The 20670-nt window shown below is 44.9% G+C and overlaps 1 protein-coding gene across 1 annotated transcript in view; it reads left to right on the forward strand.

Annotated features, from left to right (window-relative positions):
- Window positions 1–1837: 1837 nt before the first annotated feature.
- The window catches only part of gli3 (GLI family zinc finger 3), a 93052-nt gene continuing 74219 nt past the window's right edge, over window positions 1838–20670 (forward strand). The window contains exons 1-2 of the mRNA XM_035142850.2: window positions 1838–2282; window positions 19713–19886. Of these exons, the coding sequence (XP_034998741.1) occupies window positions 19754–19886 (133 nt within the window). The 5' untranslated portion in view covers window positions 1838–2282; window positions 19713–19753. The remainder of the gene's footprint in view (window positions 2283–19712; window positions 19887–20670) is intronic.

The following is a 20670-nucleotide window of genomic DNA, read 5'->3' on the forward strand; positions in this document are numbered from 1 at the left end:
ACTTTCGGGAGCCGCTAACCCTACTGATGCCCATGTGCGCCCCCCCCACCCCTCCTCCTCTCCCCACCTCCCTCCTCCTTTACCCTCTTGTTCTCCCCCACCTACACACCCATCCGCCCGCCATTCCCCCCACCTCCTCCACGTTCCTCGGATTCTCTTTGAGAGATTCATAACAAGGACTTTATCTCTGTGTAGTCCGGGCCAGATGAGCACCGCCTGACAAACTGACAGGAGAATTAGTCGTGTCTTACAGAGCATCTTTGATTGTCTCTCTCTCTCGGCCCCGACTTCCTGTCGTCACAGACACAAGCATTTTCATTGTATTGACACTGATTTATATCACGGCTTATTTTTCTGTCACTGCGCATTTGTAGCATTTCCGCATTCACCTTGTTTTCGATGTCCGTATTTTCATTTAGAATCAAATATCAACTTACACGGTGACACTTTGTGGGCAGCAAGTAGAAAAATGCAAAGAATACGAATGTCTGCTTTGAGACTTTGTGGCTGAGTCAACTTGCAAAATCAATCTTCATGTTCTGACAAAATCGGATCTGAACATTTGGGGGTTTTATTGATGACAAAGATGTTGACAGTTGTGACAGAAGATCTCAGCCTCTGATTGATTGAGGCAGTAATTACTCAGTCGGAACTTAATTGGCAGAATAAAGAGGAAAAGCGGTTTTAAAACACAATAAAATCCTTTAAATCACACGTGTGTTTTATTTCCCACAGTTTCTGATCCTCTGTGTGTGACTCTCAGGGTAAACCCACTAACTGTGGCTTCGTGGACTTGACCTCTCGGCCACACGCACTCATTTAAATCCTAGTTAAGTGATTAGCCGGTGATTTTCCCTCTCCAAACTCCCACCTCCTCATTGATTGGAGCGGCACCCTAAAGACCTCTCCTTACCACATCATTTCCCTGTATATTGATTATGTATATTGATTACACCTAACCCTACAGGAAGGCTCTCCTCTGGCTTGAATGCAGCTTTATGGCCGAGGCCGGGAGACGGGTTTAGCTGCCAGAAATTGACACATTCCCGATACGTGAGTCAAACTGCCGTAGAATCTAAATGTTTTTGTTTGAAGGTGATTATTTTAATGATTATTGAGAAATGGTGTGAGTGAGTTACCTGGATAAAAGCAGTTCAAAAACTAAACATGCTAATGTTTGATATCACAAAACACGTCCTAAGCAAATTCATCCATGTGATTTTATATTTTAGTGATTTAATCAGGATTAAGAGCATAAGTTTTGGTGGAAATCTTTTTAGCTGAATTGTGCAGGGTGAAATTTAAAGTGCCAATATGTTGCATTACTTTGATATTTGGGGATTTGTGTAAATGGACACACTAAAACATAGTTTTTTAAAACTTTTTAAAGTGAAAAATGGCATTTCTGGATAATGTTACACTGGATCTATGCAGGTTTATGTCAAACATCATTAAGTGGTGTCACTGTACAATGAGTTTAAAAAAAACTGTTTCTATTATGTCATTCCCCAAAAATGCAATAAAACATACGTCTTCTTTTTGTGCTAAGAAGCCACATGAGTAAAATAAAGCTGCATGATCGGAGTTTAATGTTTGTTTGTGCTCGGCAAAGTTATAATATTCTGCTTCTCAGGATGCAAAGTTTAAAAAAAAATGCTAAGTTCATGAAAGAAAGGAAGAAAAGAAAAGAAAAGAAAAGAAAAGAAAAGAAAAGAAAAGAAAGAAAGAAAGAAATGGGGGGGGGGGGTCCACCAAATTTTTTTTTAAAAAAGGAGGGAGGCAGCGAGTAAAGGAGGGAGCAATCCGAAGGGAGGAGTCAAGCGAGGGAAGGAGCAGCTGGAGATCCACACTTCGCCCTCTCCCTCTCTTCTCCTCGGGAAAAAAAAAAAAAGCGCTCCAAATGTAATAACAAACTCTCCATGCGCTTCTCTCACGCTCCTGTCGGGTTTTTACGCACGTCTGCGGTCTGCTATCGGCGGATATCATCGGCGGGCTGATGGTGTTGGTCCGGCGGCGGTTGACAAACACAGCAAACTGTGAGAAGGAGGAGAAAGACGAGCAGGAGGAAAAACTCTGGCTGCGCCGCTTTGGAGTTGGAGCGTAACAGAAAGAAGAAGGAGAAGAAAAGAAAAAGTCCCACAGGCAACTCCAGAAGCACATCTGCAACTTAGGAGGAAGAGGAGAAGAGGAAGAGGAAGAGGAAGAAGAGAAGAGGAGAAGACGAATCACTTCTTTTTCTGAGAAGATTTAAAAAAAAAAAAGAATTACACCCCCAGAAAGAAGTAAGTACTGACTCCAAACAGGCGGAATAGACCAAACAGGGTCGTGCGTAATTTGTGTGCTTGTAAAAAGTTTTTGGGGGAAGCGGCTCATGAGGAGGTTTCACATTTCAGAACGATGGAATTTCATACAAGTTTAAAAAGACGTGGATTAAAAGTGAAGGAGCTTTGCCATGAAACTGAGGCTTTTTCCCCTCTTTCTCTTTTTTTTTTAAAAACAACGTTTGAAAGCGTCGGTTGTGAGGATCCCAAAAAAAACAGAAAATGTAGCTCAGGCTGCGTCTGGATGTGATTAATTCTGTGTGAAATGAGTGTCGGTGGTTAGAAACCCGAGGGTGACACACTAAACAAGTGTCCGGCAGACAGATGTGCTGCGTACAACTACAACCTGGAGTTTGAGTGAGTGGGAGAAGTAGTTTAGGTATTTGAAATGTTGTGTAAGACAAACAACAAAACACGTGCTGGGAGTTTTCGACCTGAAACTTTATGAACTCCTGCAGACGTGATTCAAACTTTATTGGACTTTTGCCCTAAAGAAACGCGCGTGGGAGTGGGTGGGGGTCGTGTTTTGAGCGTGCGTGTTCTGCGTGCACGTGTGGTTATATTTCAGTGTCTGTTAACGAGTCTGTTTATTCTGTTGGACTCACAGAAAAAAAAAGGGTTGATGGAGACTTAAGCATGATCCTGCAGTTTCATTTTTTTTCTCTTTCTAAATGCAACCTGGTCTGTGGCTGACCCTCATCTTGACCTTTGACATTCAGACATAATTAATTCAACAGCTTCAACATTTCTACCTGGCAGGTTTTTTGACTATAACAAAACTTAAATGTCAACTTGAGGCCTTTTTTTAAAAAAAAATTCCAAGAAGTGTTTTCTCTGCAGAAATGTCCACATTCACTCCCAACATCTAATTACATTTTTAAATGATGCTCGTCAAATTATATTCTGCCACTGAGGTGAAATAATTCTCAACGCCTCCTGTGCTTTTACATTTGTTCCCCCCCCCCCTCTGCAGAAATAAGTGTCACTTTCTGCAAAACCTGACCTGATTCAAAACAAATCACTCAGCAACAGGAAATCCATCATTACCTTTTTAAGTCTTGTTTAATTTATCTGCTTCACATTTTTAAAAGAAAAAGGAGAGACATATTTTTGGCAGCATCAGTAGTTGATAGCGTGTTTGAAGGCATGTGCTCAGAGAGAAATCTAAGCCCATTACAGTGGGGTCTGAATCCCGGCAGGGGTCCATGTGGGGAGTTTCATGGGGCCCCGAGCAAAATGAGAAATAGTATAAATCCACTGTGATTTACTTTATTAGAATTAACTGGAATTGTATTAATTTACAAGCAGATAACATTGATTATCACAATCACAGGTTTGTGCTTTTATTTTTTTTATAGTCAAGTCATTCATTTAAAAACAATATCGACATTACAAATAAAAACAAAAACATGGGGCTCATGCCGAGTGAAAGAAAAATCTCCTCCAACAGACGTGTGTGTGTTCATTTTGAGGGTGCGGGACATGAAAACGTTTGAGATCAACAACCCCCCACCTCGAGCCTCCACATGTGCAGATATTTGTTTGAAACTTTCCCTCCTGTCCTCGCCAGCTGTTCCACATTTTATCTGCTTGTCTGCTCTCGGGTTTCATTCGGACGACGAGGGTCCGAGGTGCTCAGCCATGCGGTGCAGCTCAAATCCTCCTGCCTTTTTTTTTTTTTTTTTTGACACTTGGCAAATTATTAACGCAGGTCTGGCCGCCTTGAGACGGAGCAGTGGCTGAACACACCAAATAAGATGTTAAACGGCACGAGCTCACGCAGATAAAAAAAAAAATCTCCCTTTAGCCATTTTTATGAGGCACTTTCCATCATTCATCATTGCTGTGGATTTGGCCATTTACCAGGCAGCAGCAGTAGTTATTTTCTTGGTTACATTTGTCTAATAAAAATAAAAACAAATGGACTGTCACATAAATTATCATTTTAATATTTCCACTGTTTTTATTTACAATAACAAAATAACATTTTTACAGGCCTCACAAGAGGAAAATGAATCACTGTCAAAATGTTAGTATAAAAAGATTCAAGGCCTTTATCCACTCAGATTTTAAAGCCTAATATGTGACTGATCATTTGTAATTCAATTTTTATTTATTGAGATTAAACAGTGAGGGCTTTACTTTTTTCTCCTGTATATTTTACATTTCGTGACCTGTGCCTTGTTAATTAAGTATTTTTAAAATAATGCAGATAATTAGAAATACCATAAAGTTGCCTCTATATCATTATCATTGGGGGTCAAAATTATGACAGCATTTTATTTTCAATGTGCAAACATTTTCTTTTCCTCGGTCTTAAATTAATCAATATCAATCAAATTTTCTGTGACTTTTTGTCCTTCAATGACTAAATATTTTTAGGACAAAGAAAAGTCCAAAATCATTTTTATTTTTACACATTAAAGTTTATGTCCTTTTCCAAGAATAAACCCCCAAAAATGTCTCCATAAAATATTTAAAAAAATGAATTTCCTATTCGGCATATGTGAGAATATTTTGAAGGGAATAATGAATCCTGATAGTGATGTCAAACAGGTGCACGTTCACCCAGAAAAAACAACTTTGCCTCATTATGATGCGGCAGCGGTGATGAATGCAGCAGTGTTTAAGATGCTAATCTGCAGGAATGAGATGCACAACTCCGAGCCACTCGCTTACTGTAGCCAGCAGAGATGCATCATCGCTGCTCTCTGCCTCTCCTGCTCCATACGCGAGGAGCAGGCGGATAACGCTCCCCTCTGCAGGAGTGACTCCGTCAGATAGCAGCAGCAGCCAAGTGCTATTTTATCTCGGCGTTAAGTAATTCCATGCATATGGTGACACTGGCCCGGGACACCCGTGACCTGGCAGAATAAGGGCTGTCATGTTAATGCAGGGAGATGACATGCCATTAGCTTTTGAGGTATGGCCCTCTCTCCTCTTTCTAAAGGCCTAAAGGCAGGTTGTGTCCTCAGGCCTCTTCCACCCCGTAGGAAGAATACCTGTTATCAGGGTTTGTATGCAAGAGGCCCTAATGAGCTGTGTTGTTGTGCTAATGCTGCGACCTGAAGCATTCAAAGAGGTGGCGAATGTTTTGTTAAAGCCAGGGTAATGTGAAGGAAGCTGCTCTTTCCTCCAGTTAATGAGGATTGTTGTGTATTTCCAGTGTTAGTTAGTTTTTTTCTTTTAAATGGCACATTTCTTGGGACGTTAAAGAAATCCCACAGAGGTGTAACCACAATAACAAGTCCTACAATAGTTAGTTTATTGTGACCAGTGAAAGTTTGGAGTAATTCCCTGTGTAATATGATTAGCTGTTGCTTTCCTTGCATATAACTGGTGCGGTTGAATAGACGGGCCCCCAAAAGACATGTCTCACTTTGATGATTCGGTACTTTGATATGTTGACATCAAATGAAACAGACACAGTGGGGAAAGAAAGAGGACAAGTCAGACAGAGGTAGTGATTGAGGATAAAAAAAAAAAAAAAGGCTATGCATGAGAGCGTGTGGAAATCCGTGTGTGTGTGAGTGTGTGTGTGTGTGTGTGTGCAGGGGGTTTCGCGAGGCGCAGAGGAGCGCAGTGAAAAGTTGGGTTGAGATGGCAAACCTGAGGAGCGTCAAAACGTCTGGATGCATTTGCGTGCGAGCAGAGACAAGAAGGGGTCTTCGGGTGCGCGAGGGCTTCTCCTTGGCCTCCTAATCCCCAGGCCCAGCCATCCCTTCAGGGCATGCCTCAGATCTGGCTCTCTGGCTCTCTGGGCAGACGACCCAGCTCCGCCAGCAGATTTAATATGCTATGTGTTCCTGCTCCCCCGGCTCCCCTCCACCTCAACCATCATTGTCCCAGAGCGGGACCCCCACTCCCCGCTTCAAGGAGCCTGCTAAAGGCACCTTTCAAGCCGGGTGATGTCTTTGGATAAGGCGTATGATTGGTGGGGGGGGGGAGGTTAGCGATGAAGAGGGTGTGAGACTCAAGATATGGCACTGTAATTTTAGATATGTGCGTTACTCCCATTCTGGAATATTAAACAAACACTGACACAACACCCATCCACACATTACACTGGAAATCCTGCTTCTTATTCACACTTCTCTGTTTCTTCTCTCTTATTTTAACACATACACACTCATGCATGTTTTTTTATTTCCTCTTCTTTTTCCCTCCTCCTGCAGGAGCAAGTCTTTTTTTTTTTTCATTTGTCTGAAGGAATAAGAAAAGGGAAGAAAAAAGTGGGAGCTCAAGTTGCGTGAGCAGGGGCTGAGTGAGGGCTGGTTTGTTTTCCTTTGGCCTGTTGGAAACTTTAACTGGACCTGACAATTAGTCTGGTCAACTTCTTTCCCAGACTGAGGCACCGAAGATGGCAATAAAAAAAAAAGAGAAACTGTGAAAAGAATTAGAATCAAGTGACTTGATTTTTACGATTGATGAAGGTGTGTGTGTGACACCTTAACATAAGCCCCGGTGTAGGTCATGGAGCATTTTCTCTGCAGGTTTGAGTGCGAGAATAGAGAGTGTGCCAGCTTTGCGGCTGCGTTTTCTTTTCTCACACACTTGAGGAGAAACAGGACAACTCGCGCCTGCATGTGGGCGCCGCTCGTACCCTCCTCTGTTTGCTCTAGCCGCCGTAAAAACGTCCTTAAGTCTGCCGCGTGAAGTATAGCAGCAAGAGGTGAAGTGCTTTGGTTTGGGGCCCATTTGTTTGTGGGCTGTGTGTAAAGTTGGGCGCCTAAAGAAACAGTTTGCCGGTGTCGGGGCTGTTGTTGCGGCTTTGATGGGAGCTGGTAGTGGCATCCGTGAGGGGGTCTGCACCTCTCCACCCGGGTGGGGAGTGGGGGACAGATGAACTGGCCACTTGCTGCGAACAATGATCTGTCACTTACCCCTGCTTTTTGATGTGTGAAGCCATGAGACAGGCTCTGTCTACAACACACACACACACACACACACACACACACACACACACACACACACACACACACACACACACACTTCTATAATTATTCTAACTGAGCAAAAACCCTATTTTGGCAATTGTGCATTTCTTTTTAAAACACAACTCCGGCCCTTTACACCAGTAATGAAGTTATGTGTTATCCTGCAGTAATGCTCTCAATGTGAACCCCATGTGTTTGTAATCCCATGCTGCTTGTCGTTTGTCTTTCATTGGGAGTTATCCCCGAGTCGTGTTGCATCCTGGAGTGGTGGTCAAGAACACACTATTGTTTGAATGTCAAATGTAAATCCCAAGGTTAATACCTGAAAGCAGCTCAGAGCCAGACATTCACTCTGCTCTGCAAACATGTTTAGATGAGTTCCTCCACCCCCACTCTGTCCCCTCATGTTCCCTCTGCGGACTTAGGGGGGGGGGCAAGTTGGAGAAGGACAGCGGCAGGCATCCTGTATAAACTCCACTAGTGTGTTCATCTCAGCAATGAATGCTAACAGTCCCCGGCTCTAATAATGCCTCATCTAAAAAAAAAAAAACCCCAAACAAAACAAAAGAGGAACGCTACTATCTGAGCAAATTGCTGCCCCGATCTGAAAGAGCCCTCCTTTGACAGTGTAGCATTTGAAGACTAATCGTTTTTTCTCATGCAAAGCACGCTGTTTTAAGAGCCTGGGCCACGGGAAGAGAAGGGGGCTGTGTTTTAACAATACTCTGCAGGGAGTTAGGAACAGGGTTTTGGGAGGGGAGTGGAGGGGAGGTCGGGTTGAGGGAGGGGGTTCCTCTCTCTCCTTTGCTCCTCAGACAAAGCCCAGTTCCTTTCAGGGTTGCATGGGGGTAGGGTGCGTGGGGTGGGGGTGGGGGAAGAGGAGAGAACATCCAAGAGTTTGAGTTCCTTGAAAGAGAGAGACTCCAGCCATTTATAATGACAGTTTGTCATCGGGGCTCCTCCACCTTCCAGGGAAAAGCAGGGCCGACCTTGCACTGACAGGCCTGGAGAAGAAGTGGGCCCGAGAAAAATTTATAGAGAAACAGAAATATTAACGTGTACATGGGGCCCTAAAACGTCTTTGGCTATTCCTGCCAGACTAGTGTTTTTATTAAGAGGGGTCGACATGCTTTGGAAATATATCTTATTCATGAAGAAAGCCAGGTTAGACTTCCCAAAGAATTCATTATATTCCCCCAGATGCGGCTTTGTGGGTTGCAGCCGTCCCTCGGAGGACGTGGAGCGTGGAGCGCGACATTGTAAAGCCTCCCTCAGTGGGCACAGGAGTGCGAAGGGTTCCATTTGTCAAAGGTGCTGGAGTCTTTTTCCCTCCTCAACACTTTCCCGGCTCAGCCTCAAACTCATTGTCTGAGCAAAGGCAGGACATTAGTCACCGCAACACCACGGGAGCCTGCGGGGCTAAGGACCAGTGCTCTGGAGCCCGGGCTGGGACAGAGGGGAGGAGAGAGGGGAGAGGGAAGAATGGAGGGAGGGAGGGAGTGACGGCAAAGGTGAGGGAAGGGCAAGAGAGGAGGAGGAAATGTGGGGTAGATGGAAAAGTGAGGAAGAGAGAGGATGAGAGTGCGGAGTATGTGTGTGGGAGAGGGAGAAAGACCATGAGGGGGTTAGAGGGAGTGGAGTCTGTAGCTCTACCTCAGGGCTCAGTGTGTAAGCCCCTGTCTACCCCCCAAAGCTGCTTTCACAAAGAGATTTACAAGACAGGTCTCCGGTGTGCTTTGCTGCCCTGCATTATGAGTGAGCGAGTGTGCGAGCGTGTAAATGTGTGTGCAGGTCTTGCTGAAATGGACCTTTTCTGTTTTTGTTTTTTTTTGGTGCTTTTTAAAGGCTTGTTTTTTTAATCATCTATGCAAGAAAGATATTCACCCAAATTTTTAGCAATCCAGGCAGGTCAGACTCACAACCGCCCCGCTGGAGCGGTGTAAATAACCTGTGTGTGTGTGTGTGTGTGTGTGTGTGTGTGTGTGTGTGTGTGTGTGTGTGTGTGTGTGTGTGTGTGTGTGTGTGTGTGTGTGTGTGTGTGTGTGTGTGTGTGTGTGTGTGTGTGTGTGTGTGTGTGTGTGTGTGTGTGCATCCATGTGTGAATGTATTTCACAGATTCACACATACAAGGGATCCTGTTAGCTTTTGGAATTATTTATAAAGCCTGGCTTTTGTGTGGTGCTCTAAGTCCCTGTCTCCTCCCATTACTGCCTATGACTCTACCTGGGCTTCTTTCAGCCCCCAAATGCTCCCTCAGCCACCCTCCCAGCACAAGAAACTGGGTTTGGTGTTACGGCGAAACCATTTACAGCCCCTAGTTTCCAGAGAGAAACACTTTTTTTCCCTCTCTTTGGCTTCATCCATCATTTGAAAATGGCGTTTTCAAATTAAAAACGATCTCTGTCCACACAAGCGTTCTGGTTCTGTATCAGTTTAGATCCCCAACACTCACGTCACTGGGGTTGAGCGTGTCGGTGTAAACAGGAAGGCAAGCGTGTGCCGCTGTCCCCAGATTGCTCGAATAACAGCTCGTTACCGCAACATGTGAACAGTGATCATTGTAAAATGCAGAATTTAACGGCACAACAGCTGTTAGCAAAAACAACAGGGTCAGCAACACTTGTAACTGATTATCCTTGTTGTGTTCTGGTAGCCGAGGCTGATGCTGGTTGTTTTCCCTCTGGAAGGGGGTCACGTCAGGATCCTGATGAATCTGCCAAGGCTACTTTGTGACTGAAAAGACCCAATCAGCAACTCTGTTTCTGCCCGTCCACACTTAAACACAGCACCGGAGTTTTCAAACTAAAACGGGACCAGCAGCGTTTCCACACTTCTCAGCTTGAACGTCTCTAAAACTCCAGACGTATCCGAAGCACAGTTGATGCGTTTTCAAACAAAAAACGTACTAGTGTTGATGTAGCCTTTGTATATATACTTGGATAAATATATTATCTTTTGGCAGAAACTTGAAGACAAAGTGAATGCTCATCAGACAGAGACACACAAAGTTATGTGGACCCATCCCATATGGGCTTGATTACCCTGTAATCCAGGAAAGTTCCCCCCCCCCCCTTCTTCTTGCACGGACCGAGCGGGGGTGAAGGTTTTAGTGTGTTTGAGATGGTTTATGTTAATGTTGCTTTTATTGAAACAAGCTGGGATGTGATTATAGTCCCGCTCCGTACATACAAGCAGCGAACTGCTCCAGTTTTCCCCATCTCCCTCTGGCATGGAGATCAATGCAAACCAACTAACGCAGGGTAATAAGCCATTAGTACACACATTGTTGGAGAGATTTACATACATCGACCGGCGAACTGATAAACTGGGTTCCGTGTCCTAGAGGTAAGAATTATTGTGTGTGTGAGTGATTAGCTGAATGAATGTCAGGATAGTGTGTGTGTGTGTGTGTGAGAGAGAGAGAGAGAACCATCGCTGCGTGATCTCTTCCCTGCGACTACTCGTCCTGTGTGATAGGTGCCAGATTGCGTAGCTGAGAGCCAGGTTGTCTCTGCTCGTCAGGAGCACAGGGTGGAGGAGGGGAGATGTGAGGATGATTACAGTACACTGTTCCTCTGATCTGATTCATCACTAACTGTCTCTCCTGCAAAGGGTGAACTTATTATCCCTGTCTCTACTTCCACGCTGGAGCCAGCTGCTCTCCGTGCTTCCCAATTAACCCCAGGCACCCGTCAAACGCTCCAATTAAGGCCTCCTCCTCCTCCTCCTCCTCCTCCTCCTCTTCTTCACGAATGCATTTGCCTGCGTTAGCCGGCCCCGGCTCCGGTTGGGATGCTCGAACACGCAGGGGTGAGTGAGTGAGCCGGCAAAGCGTTGAGCTTGTTTGTTTAGGAGCTGTCCTAAGCAATGGTGTTCCAGCTCCCAGATTTATTTGAGGCGGGTTTGCAAACAGCTGAAACGAGTAAATACGCCCAGATGTTTGGCCTCCTCACGATGGAGTCGGCAGGCCTGAGGGGGCTGCCTCTCTAATGACAGTCTTGTTCCTCTCTCTTTATGCCGGGGATTTTCAGGGGGCCATTTTGTGACGACATGCTTTGGAGTTTATGGGAAGTTTTTTAGTGTTGGAACACTCAGAAATGGCATCTCATCCCAGCGCCGTGTGGCGTGATGATGTCGTTGGTGTTTGAGTTGCGTGGGTCTCTTTCGCTGGGCTGAGAGTTTCTTCCCAGCGCTGCCTTTCAAAATCCAAAATATTCAGCTGTGTCTTTTTGATGCATGGGTTTCAGATGAGCAACAGAGTGTGTGTGCTTGTGTGTGTGTGTTGCTGTAGGTGAGGTACAGGTTTCAGCAGTACTGCCAAATCCTCTGAGACTGCTCGTAGTGTGTGTGTGTGTGTGTGTGTGTGTGTGTGTGTGTGTGTGTGTGTGTGTGTGTGTGTGTGTGTGTGTGGGGAGCCTGTGAGTTTGCGCAGAGGAATGGGGGGGCTCTGAGGCTGATATGAAAGTGAAGGGGAGAGAGTTGTCTCCCGACGCTGCCGTTGGGAGAGCCGTCAGGGAACGGAGAGTCTGCGGGACTCCCTCTGAGCTTCAGCTGTATTTGATCTGACACCTCCACTGCGGTATACTCCATATTGCTCCATAGAACACATCCTCACCTGCCGCCAATCCAGCAACACAGACCCACCGGTCACGCAGATGAGACTCTGGACTTACTACACTAGACTATAAGCTGCTTTCCGACATCTGTATGTGAGAATGCAACTGTCCGAATTCTCAGGAGTTTTGCCTGGCAGCCTCTTAAAAACTGCATAGAATGTCCGAAGTGAGCCCAAGTGAGAATACAGCAGGAGATTATCTGGAGAATTCCCAGCGAGCGAATGAGCGCAAATATGTCAGGATGATAAAGAGGTTCTGTACACGTAGAAGACACTGATGAAGCTGTTAACTTGGAAAGTGATATTCAATGATCATAATTATTTGCAGTTGTCTATAAAGTTACAGAAATGAATCATTCAGATTTTCCAGAGCCCAGGGTGATGTCTTCATGTTTCTTGTTTGATGTCTAACCAAAAGTCCAAACTCTAAAATATTCAGTTTACAATGGTGTTCTCACTTTTAAGGAGCAGTAATTTAAGGTGCATTTTTTCTTGTTAAATAGCCATTCGATTAATCAAGTTAGTCCGTCAGCTCTGGGTAATGTACACAATTCATAGGTAACGGGTAATTTGACTGAGCTGATGAAAATAGACCCATTTAGTCGTTGGGTTTGTATGAGTGTGATTCATTGTTCTGTCGGTTTAAGGCCTGTGCAGCCCCCTCATTAGGAGCATGTACTTTATGGTAGTGTACCCCTCTCCCCCCCCTCTTTACTCCTGTCTATCACTGACATGTTGAATTAAGGTTGGAGTGCTGATGGAGTGACCTTATTTTAAGGTATTTTTCAGTCTGACGAAAGATAAGGAGAACGCAAAGATGTGACACAGTCGTCCGTTTTCTGCATCTGTGGAATGTGTGACCCAGTGTTACCCTTTTGGAACCGTTCCCATTCACACAGGAAGTCTAGCATTAAAGCGATGCCATTTCTCCATTTTCTCTTCCCTCTCTCCCTCTCTCCCTCTCTCCCTCTCTCCCTGCATTCTTCTGACCGACTGTGGCGCATTTCAGGACAGCTTCATTCAGCATTCCTTTACATCCCGATTTATTTGCCCACCCCCTCTTCTTATTTTTTTTTTAAGTCTCCCTCCGTTTAGGTCCGGCTTTATCATGCGCGAGCCAAACACCGAGACAACTTCATCACATCCAATTTTCACCCCTTTAATTCGGTTTAAATGGCATGGCCGCGAGGGCCAGGACGGGAATTAATAAGAGCCAATAAAGCTCGCCACTGGGGCATCGAGGCCAGTCTTTAAGTAAACATTATGACTTCTTGAGGGGGGACTCGGGGGCAGCAATTGATGAATTGTGGCGGGGCTTGGGAAGGGCTAATTTCTCACTTAGCCGTCCTGATGGGGCTAGCTAATAGGCCTTGCTTTGCCTGGCTGATTGTCTGCTGGCTTTATTATTGTGCATTATCGCGCTGCCCCCTGGCTGTTGTTAGCGCTCAGCCCCGGAGACGCCAGGGCCCATCATTAATCACGTAGCTGCACTGACTCACTCAGTTTCAACACTTATCCCAATGACACAGAGGAATGAAGGCAAGGGAAGAGATGTAGGAATGAGAAGGTGTAGAAGAATGAGAGGAGGAGAGGGAGTATGCACAGAGTAAGTAAGCTGAACTGAAGAGAAGGAAAACTTCAAACCCAAATGGGCATGAGAGTTTTACTGTGACTCCATAACCTGTAGCTGTGTAGCCTCCGAAATGCGCTCAGTCACTTCCTTCAGATAGCGCTGCTCTTTGTCACACACCTCAGTATAAGGCACCGAGGATAAGAGGAGCATATTCCACACGGTCCCCTGGGCTAAGTGTGAAGACCTTCTGTCGCAGCCATACCTGCTGCTGCCACTGCACTCGCACAGGACCATCTATCTGCTTGATCCTTTCCTGAGTGCACAGGTGAGGAGGAGGCAGAGAGAGATGTGTGTGAGGCTTTCATCAGTACAGGAATTTTTCCATCTCAACTCATCTCCTCCCTGGGGTCCCCTTTCTTATTTATGTTCTGCACACAGTGTGATCGCACTTGCATACTGAAAGGTGTGTAGAGCACCTGGCGCACCCACCCCCACGCACATCGTCACATAGCGAGGCTCATGCGCTCCTCAAGGCAGCGGAGGCAGTCCCTCTTTCTCCCCGTGCCATGCTCACACACTAGCATTACATAGGAGCCGCGCTCCTAAACAACACAGCACACGGCACAACATGTACTCTGTCGGTGTGAAAGCACAGCGAAGGATGGTGTCGTCGCGCTCTGACTGTGGCGTCACGCAGAGCTCCTTCTAAAGCCTCGTATGAAGAATGCCTCCACAAACACAAGACTGTTTTTCCTGGAGATGAGAGGCCCACTGACAGGATACAGACCCCACTCTCCTGTGCTTTACAGTATGTGCCATGTGCAGGGGCCACTCCAGTGGAAAACTTGGCTATGGAGGACGTGGTGGCTGCTACAACAGTCTGTAATCCTTCTAATAAAGTTTCAAGCTCATGCACGGATGCTGTGCAAACAAAGTTTACGGTAAAGACGGGAAAAATAATTGCATTAATGCAAATTTTAATCTTGGCAAGTTCAAGGCAAAAAAACGTTTGCATTTTGAAATGCTTTTCTTGCCTTGCTTCCATGAATCCTCAAAGTATTTTGCTGATGTAATAGGCTGCATTGTTTGCTTTGGCTGATCGAGCAGCTTTTCTGCCATCTCAAGAATCAGGGAAAGTATCTGATCAAACAAAAGCTGTACCTTTTTAGCATGAGGCAAAAAAAAGCTTACAACTGGAGGACAGGGGAAACCATGACTGTATAACTGGGCCACCGCAGCAATAGAGCTGCCGGCATTATCCATTGTCTCCGTCTTCACAGCGCAACTTGCCCTGACACAAGTGGCTCACAACAAATGCAAAATATATAAATAAACAGTCTAATAAGCAGGGGGCTGTGGGGAAAAGGCACACAATTTCCATTGTGGAGCACGCTTTATTTGGCCCTTATCTACTGGGTAGCGAGCGCAAAAGAGGCGTCGTGTAAGCATTACGATTACATCGTGTGGGTTTGTTACCCAGGAATGTAAGATGCACTCAGCTCATTCTGCTGTGCAATACACAGGGTCCCTCACCAGCCCTACAAAGCATCTTAAGTGGAGAGGTCTGAGGGACCAAGACGCATGCGAGGATAATCTTATTAGCTCCGCTGAAAGCAAGTGATGGGTTGTGTTTGTAAACTGTTTGTCCTTGACAAAAAATATAAACACCCCTCATTTCCACAGCATTTCCAGTTCCTAGTTTTGTGCACTTGTGATAGCGCTCCACATTGTTTGGTGATGGAATAATATTATGATGCCGTACCGTGTTTGTTTTTTGTAAAGTTTTAAGGCAGAAAATAAATAAAACAAAGCTTTAAAAGTTTCCATGCTGCGTTCATGAGATGATTAAGAAAAACAACCGAATAAATGTATCAACTTTATACTTCACAAAACTTCATAAAACATGATGGAACTCACACATTGTGCTTGTGCACAATATGAAAACATGTCACGGCTCAAAAAAGGGTGAGAACGACTACTAAACCAGTTTGAATGTGCATATTTGGGCCTCAATGTATATGTGTGTGTGTGGCGGGGTGTGACTAAATCCAGCTAAATGGCCCTAACTTGAGGGGCTGGTCCCCGTCAGCTGTAGGCCAGACTTAGTGCCATCTGGGCACAATGTTAAGTTTCACTGGTGAATGGAAGCCACAGCCACCAAATCCCCAATGCTCCCTCCCCTTCCCCTTTGCCTTCCAGGGCCAAGGGCAATCCATAAGTGCAGTGTTGAACACAGCATAGAAACCTAAGTATGTGGTTTCCACAGAGAGTCATTGAGTTCGGGAACACCTCCTCAGCGGGGATTTTGAACCAATGACAGGTCCTCCAACCACCAGCAAGCACCTCCACTGTCTCCTTAAGGGGCCTCATCCCCTCATTGACCTTATCCAATGCAAACACATGCAGCCGGAGCCAGCGCATTCTGTTTTATTGCTAGATTCAGCTAATCTTGCTGAAGGACTTGGACTCCTCCTCCCCCATCGCCCCTCAGTGTTTTAGTTATTCCAGCTGTGCAGGAGCCCTTAATGTTGTTGGCATAGCTGCAAAACGTGCAAAAACACACAGGAAAACATGTGCAGGCATGCAGGGGCAAAGTGAGGAGGCGCGCACACACACACACACACACACACACACACACACACACACACACACACACACACACACACACACACACACACACACACACAGTCTCACGCTCCACCCTTTCTCCATTCATTTTCTCCCTCTCTTATCCCACTTTTGCTCACAATCTCGCTCAATCGTCTCCATCTCCCATCTCTCCCCTCCCCTCTAACTCGCTGCGCCGCGGTGCGTTTGTGCCGTGTTGATAAGCCAAAGATACCAGATCTCGGTGGTCGCTGATGTAATGATGATGAATGCTGCGGCATTGCCAGTCTCCCCCCTCGAGGGGCCCTCGACACTGAACGGTCGCCCTAATGAAATGAACACAAATACAGTACCTCGTCTGTGAGGGGGGGTTTCCAAATCTAAGAAGACACTTCAAGAGTTTATATAGAAATGTCCCCTATAGTTCCTGAGTGTGTGTGTGTACGTGTATGTGTTCTCAGTGATAGAAAGCAGGTACACCTTAAGCAGTTTCATTAAAGTAAAGCTTGTAAAGACGTTGTTTCTCAATAACAAACCGTGGTGATTTTTGATGCTGTTAGCAGCTCGTATGAAGCACGGAAAAAAAGAACAGGATTTTTTTTCTATCAAAGCCAAAAGTTTATTTTGGTGTTACACTTTGATGTGCACAATTTGCAGATGACTTTCAACTGAGTGCCTTTGTCACCGAGGCGTATAATTTATGTTAAATTGATTTGCTTAATGTGCTTATAAAATAAGAATGTTTTTTTTCTGAGGGAACTGTCTGAATTGTGGTATTTTAAACCTGTTTAATCGCCTCCCTTTCTGTGTGGAAGGATTACAGTTGAGCACAAATAAAGATACGCCCTCTTTCTCTCTTCTCTAATTGGGTGTAGGACTGACATTTCATGGGAAAGACATTAATATGACATTAACATTTATTTTTTGGGTAACAACAGCAACCAGTGCCTCATTGTAATTCCTTCTTTTTGTACCGGGCCTCTGTGACACACGACTGACGCAGGGTCTGTGCGGAAGTGTCCACACAGATGGTTGGTACCTCCGCAGTGGAGGTCATGGTGCCACCTCTGTCAGTTGGTTTGTTCGTAAGCAAAATTACACAAAAACTACTGAACGGATTTCCACGAGATTTGATGGAAGCATATTGAGTCCGGGAGGAAACCACTAAGTTTGGGTGCAGATCAGGGGACGGATCGAGGATTTTCTTTCCACTTTCTTTGATAGAATGACATTTTTGACAGTTTTCTCAGCAAAGAATTCACGGATCTTGATGAAAGAGAAGGAGAATGTTGAATTTGGTGCAGCTTGATTGAATTTAAGGGAGACTATTGGCATAAGTATGCTTGAGTGCCATTCTAATGTAAATGTATATAAAAATCAGATTTCTGCTTATAAGTGGATTAGAGTTTGTTTTCTTCAGTGCAGGGTCAGAGTGACACGTGAAAACGATGCTCAAACTACCACTACTCTGTCCTTATATTAACATCTGATGCAAAATGACATAAAAAAACCACATAAAACACATCAGAACTTTGCTTTGATGTCGTGATGCACTGTAAACACAGATGGAAGTGCCTTCGTGTTGGTGGGACATGGGCGAAAATGAGCAACACGAAAGGCGAAGGCAAAGATAGGAACATCTGCAGGGACTGGGTGTGGGCGTCCAGGTCAGAGGGATTATGGGTGAAAAGGTCCTGCTTTTAATTGCTGCTTTGGAACTGTGGCCTGCCTTGTGGAGCACAAAAGGCCGGTCAGACATGCTTCAGTGGCTCGGACTTGTGAATATTTGCCTGACCGGTGGAATGCCCCGCTTTCTCCACAGCTCGCCTACAAACCCCCCGGTCCTGACCATCGCATGACCACTGCACTCTCAGCTACTTTTGCTGTGGTCTGACTCACCTGGGGGCCACAAGAAGACTCACACTGAACACACAAAGCATTTTGGGGGCCATTCTACAACAGCGGTGTAGAATGGCTCCTCTCTTGCTTCCTCGCCCCTGTGCTGCTTTTGCTCAGGTTCAGTCATTAGAATGATGTAATGGCAGTTTAAGTTTTCTCTCTGATCATTTCAGGTCCTGGAAATAAAACTAAAAACAAAGGCGTCTGTGATCAGATATGAGCGGAGCAACTGACAAATATGCACGTGCAGACATTCATGCACGGCACATATTCTTACAATTAACTTTTCTCATGCCGCAAAGACCCCCAGAAATGAAAGCATCCCCTCTATCAAATGCACGCAACAGTGATTTGAGATGATATCTGTGCAAGTAGGACAAAAAGTCTTTGGTTATTGATGACGGCTACACATGTATGCATGTGGGAGTGATTAGAGGACAAGCTCTTGTTTAATTCTGTTTTGATTGGTAGGGGGGGTAATTGCATTGTGTTATTTTTTTTTTCCTTTTCTGTTTTTTTTTTTGTAAGCCAGCAATTGCTTACAGATGTTGTTGCCGGGTCAGAATGGATGACAGACTCTGGTTTTTCAGGGGGTTGGGAAAAAAAACAAACAAAGCGCACAGTGTTTGTCTGAAGTTTACCCCTCACCACTTCCCCCTCGCTTTCCCTCCTTGGGGAGTTGGTGAAAATCTGCCCCCCCGCCCTCCTCCCCACCACCCTTCTCTTGTAGTTTCAGCAGCACGCCTCTGTTTGCATTACAGCCGACTCTACTCCTGTCCTCTTATATCCGTGAATGTTTATAGGTTGGAGGACAATTAAATAGCACAGGTGGGGAATTAGCTGTTCTTCATTGGAAAGAAAACGTCACTCAGACTAAATATTTCCATGAGTTATGGCGGCTAAGTAAAGGCTTTGCATTGGACCAAATGAAGCTGTCCTGTACTTTGTGCAAATGGCTGGTTGCGGTGTATCACCATGTAGTCTCCATAATCAGACACCTCCATGACCTAGATAGAGTTGAGTTTGTAGACGGCCTCTGAGGTGCTGAACCGAGCAGCATGTCTGCAAGACTGTTGGCTGAACCCCCTTCTAAACCCACAGACAGTATTAACTTGAACCACCTTTATTCTTTGAAAGAAAAATTGCCCGGCACCATGATATTCCCAAAAGGGCCTTCAAACAACCCTTGTTTTTTTTGTTTTTTCTTCCAGGACTGTGAATGTTTCTCACTCTGTGGTATCCCCTTAAGGTTTCTGCTTTCTCTCTGGAAAAACTGCCAGAGCAGGATTATCAGTGTATCCACAAGCTACTTCTATTCATATATATAACACATAGTCAGGATGTCCTGCCTCTACATGTTTTAATTCAGAAGTCAGAAGTTTAGCGCGACACAGTTTGAGAATTAGTTCATTTATATTTTGTTTTTGGGTTATTGAGATAACGGCCCACTCGCAAGTGGATCAGAGCCCAGCAGGTTTGAGCTAAAATAAATGAGGGTGAGTTGCTGGGTTGACCCCTGGTCTGCTCTGGGCATCGTGAAAAGAGAGGATTGGATCTGAAGTTTTCCTCACAAGGTTCCCAGTGTTGAAGTCTTGTCTTGAGGCTGTCTATTGATAAAATGTTTAAAATGTGGTAGATCAAGCAAGAAGCAAATAATGCAGAAATCACCCACATGCGTTATTCTGGTTTTACAAGTGGAGAGATGAGTGTGTGAGAGATCTGACTAACTTCTTCTTCTTCTTCTTCTTCTTCTTCACCAGTTATCTCGTCGCCATGAGTTGTTGAGGAATGAGCAATCGCCATGGAAAACCAGTCGCAGGCCAGTTCAGCAGCTGAGAAGAAGAAGAGAGTTGAGACCATTGTGGCGACCAAGGGCTCATCAGTGCGCAATGACATCAGCGAGAAGGCCGTGGCCTCCAGTACCACCTCAAACGGTAGGCCCCGCCTCTAACCGACACCCAGCCACTTCACACAGATACAACTTTGGTCTATGGGAACACACCCAGTTTTCAGTCATTTCAATAATGGCAACATGTCGACCACACAGCTGCTATTAAAGTTTTATTCTCCAAATAATGATTGCTCTGGATAAAAGTTGTAAGTAAATTACTGTTACTGTGGAAAATATATTTTCAATATGTCGTAATTGAGAGGAAAGTCGTAATTGTACAAGAATGATAATATTACAAGAATAATTGATTGTAAAATTACAACCTGTCACGAAAAGTTACGAGTTAAATTGTTAAATTATGACCATATTCTCAAACTATTATTACTTTATTCTCGTAACTTTTCCTTTCATTATTACAACTATTCCCATAAAATGATGACATTGTTCTTGTAAAATTGTGACTTTGTTTCTTTTCCAATTTTATTCTTGTAATATTGCAACTATTCTTGTATTTGAAGTATTATGACTTCATTATCTCCCCCCCGCCCAGCCCCCCCTTTAAGTGGCCTTAATACTCCTTCTTTGTGTAATAAACCCACCATCTTAAGACTATTAAAGAGAGCGTTTTTATTTAATTTTGTCACGGAGGCGTAGAGCATCTCACTGCTAAGTACTTTCTTGATGCGTTCCAGACCTGTGAGTTTGAGACGGGGGCGTGGCTACAATACGTCACCTTCTACCTTGTTTACATTGTTGAGCTTCTGGGCTACTCATCTACTGAGGGACCGAGGAATGTTTTTCTTTGTACCCATGCTCTCATCACTCGA

This window comes from Hippoglossus stenolepis, chromosome 19 (assembly GCF_022539355.2).
Source record: "Hippoglossus stenolepis isolate QCI-W04-F060 chromosome 19, HSTE1.2, whole genome shotgun sequence".
NCBI classification, from domain to species: Eukaryota; Metazoa; Chordata; class Actinopteri; order Pleuronectiformes; family Pleuronectidae; genus Hippoglossus; species Hippoglossus stenolepis.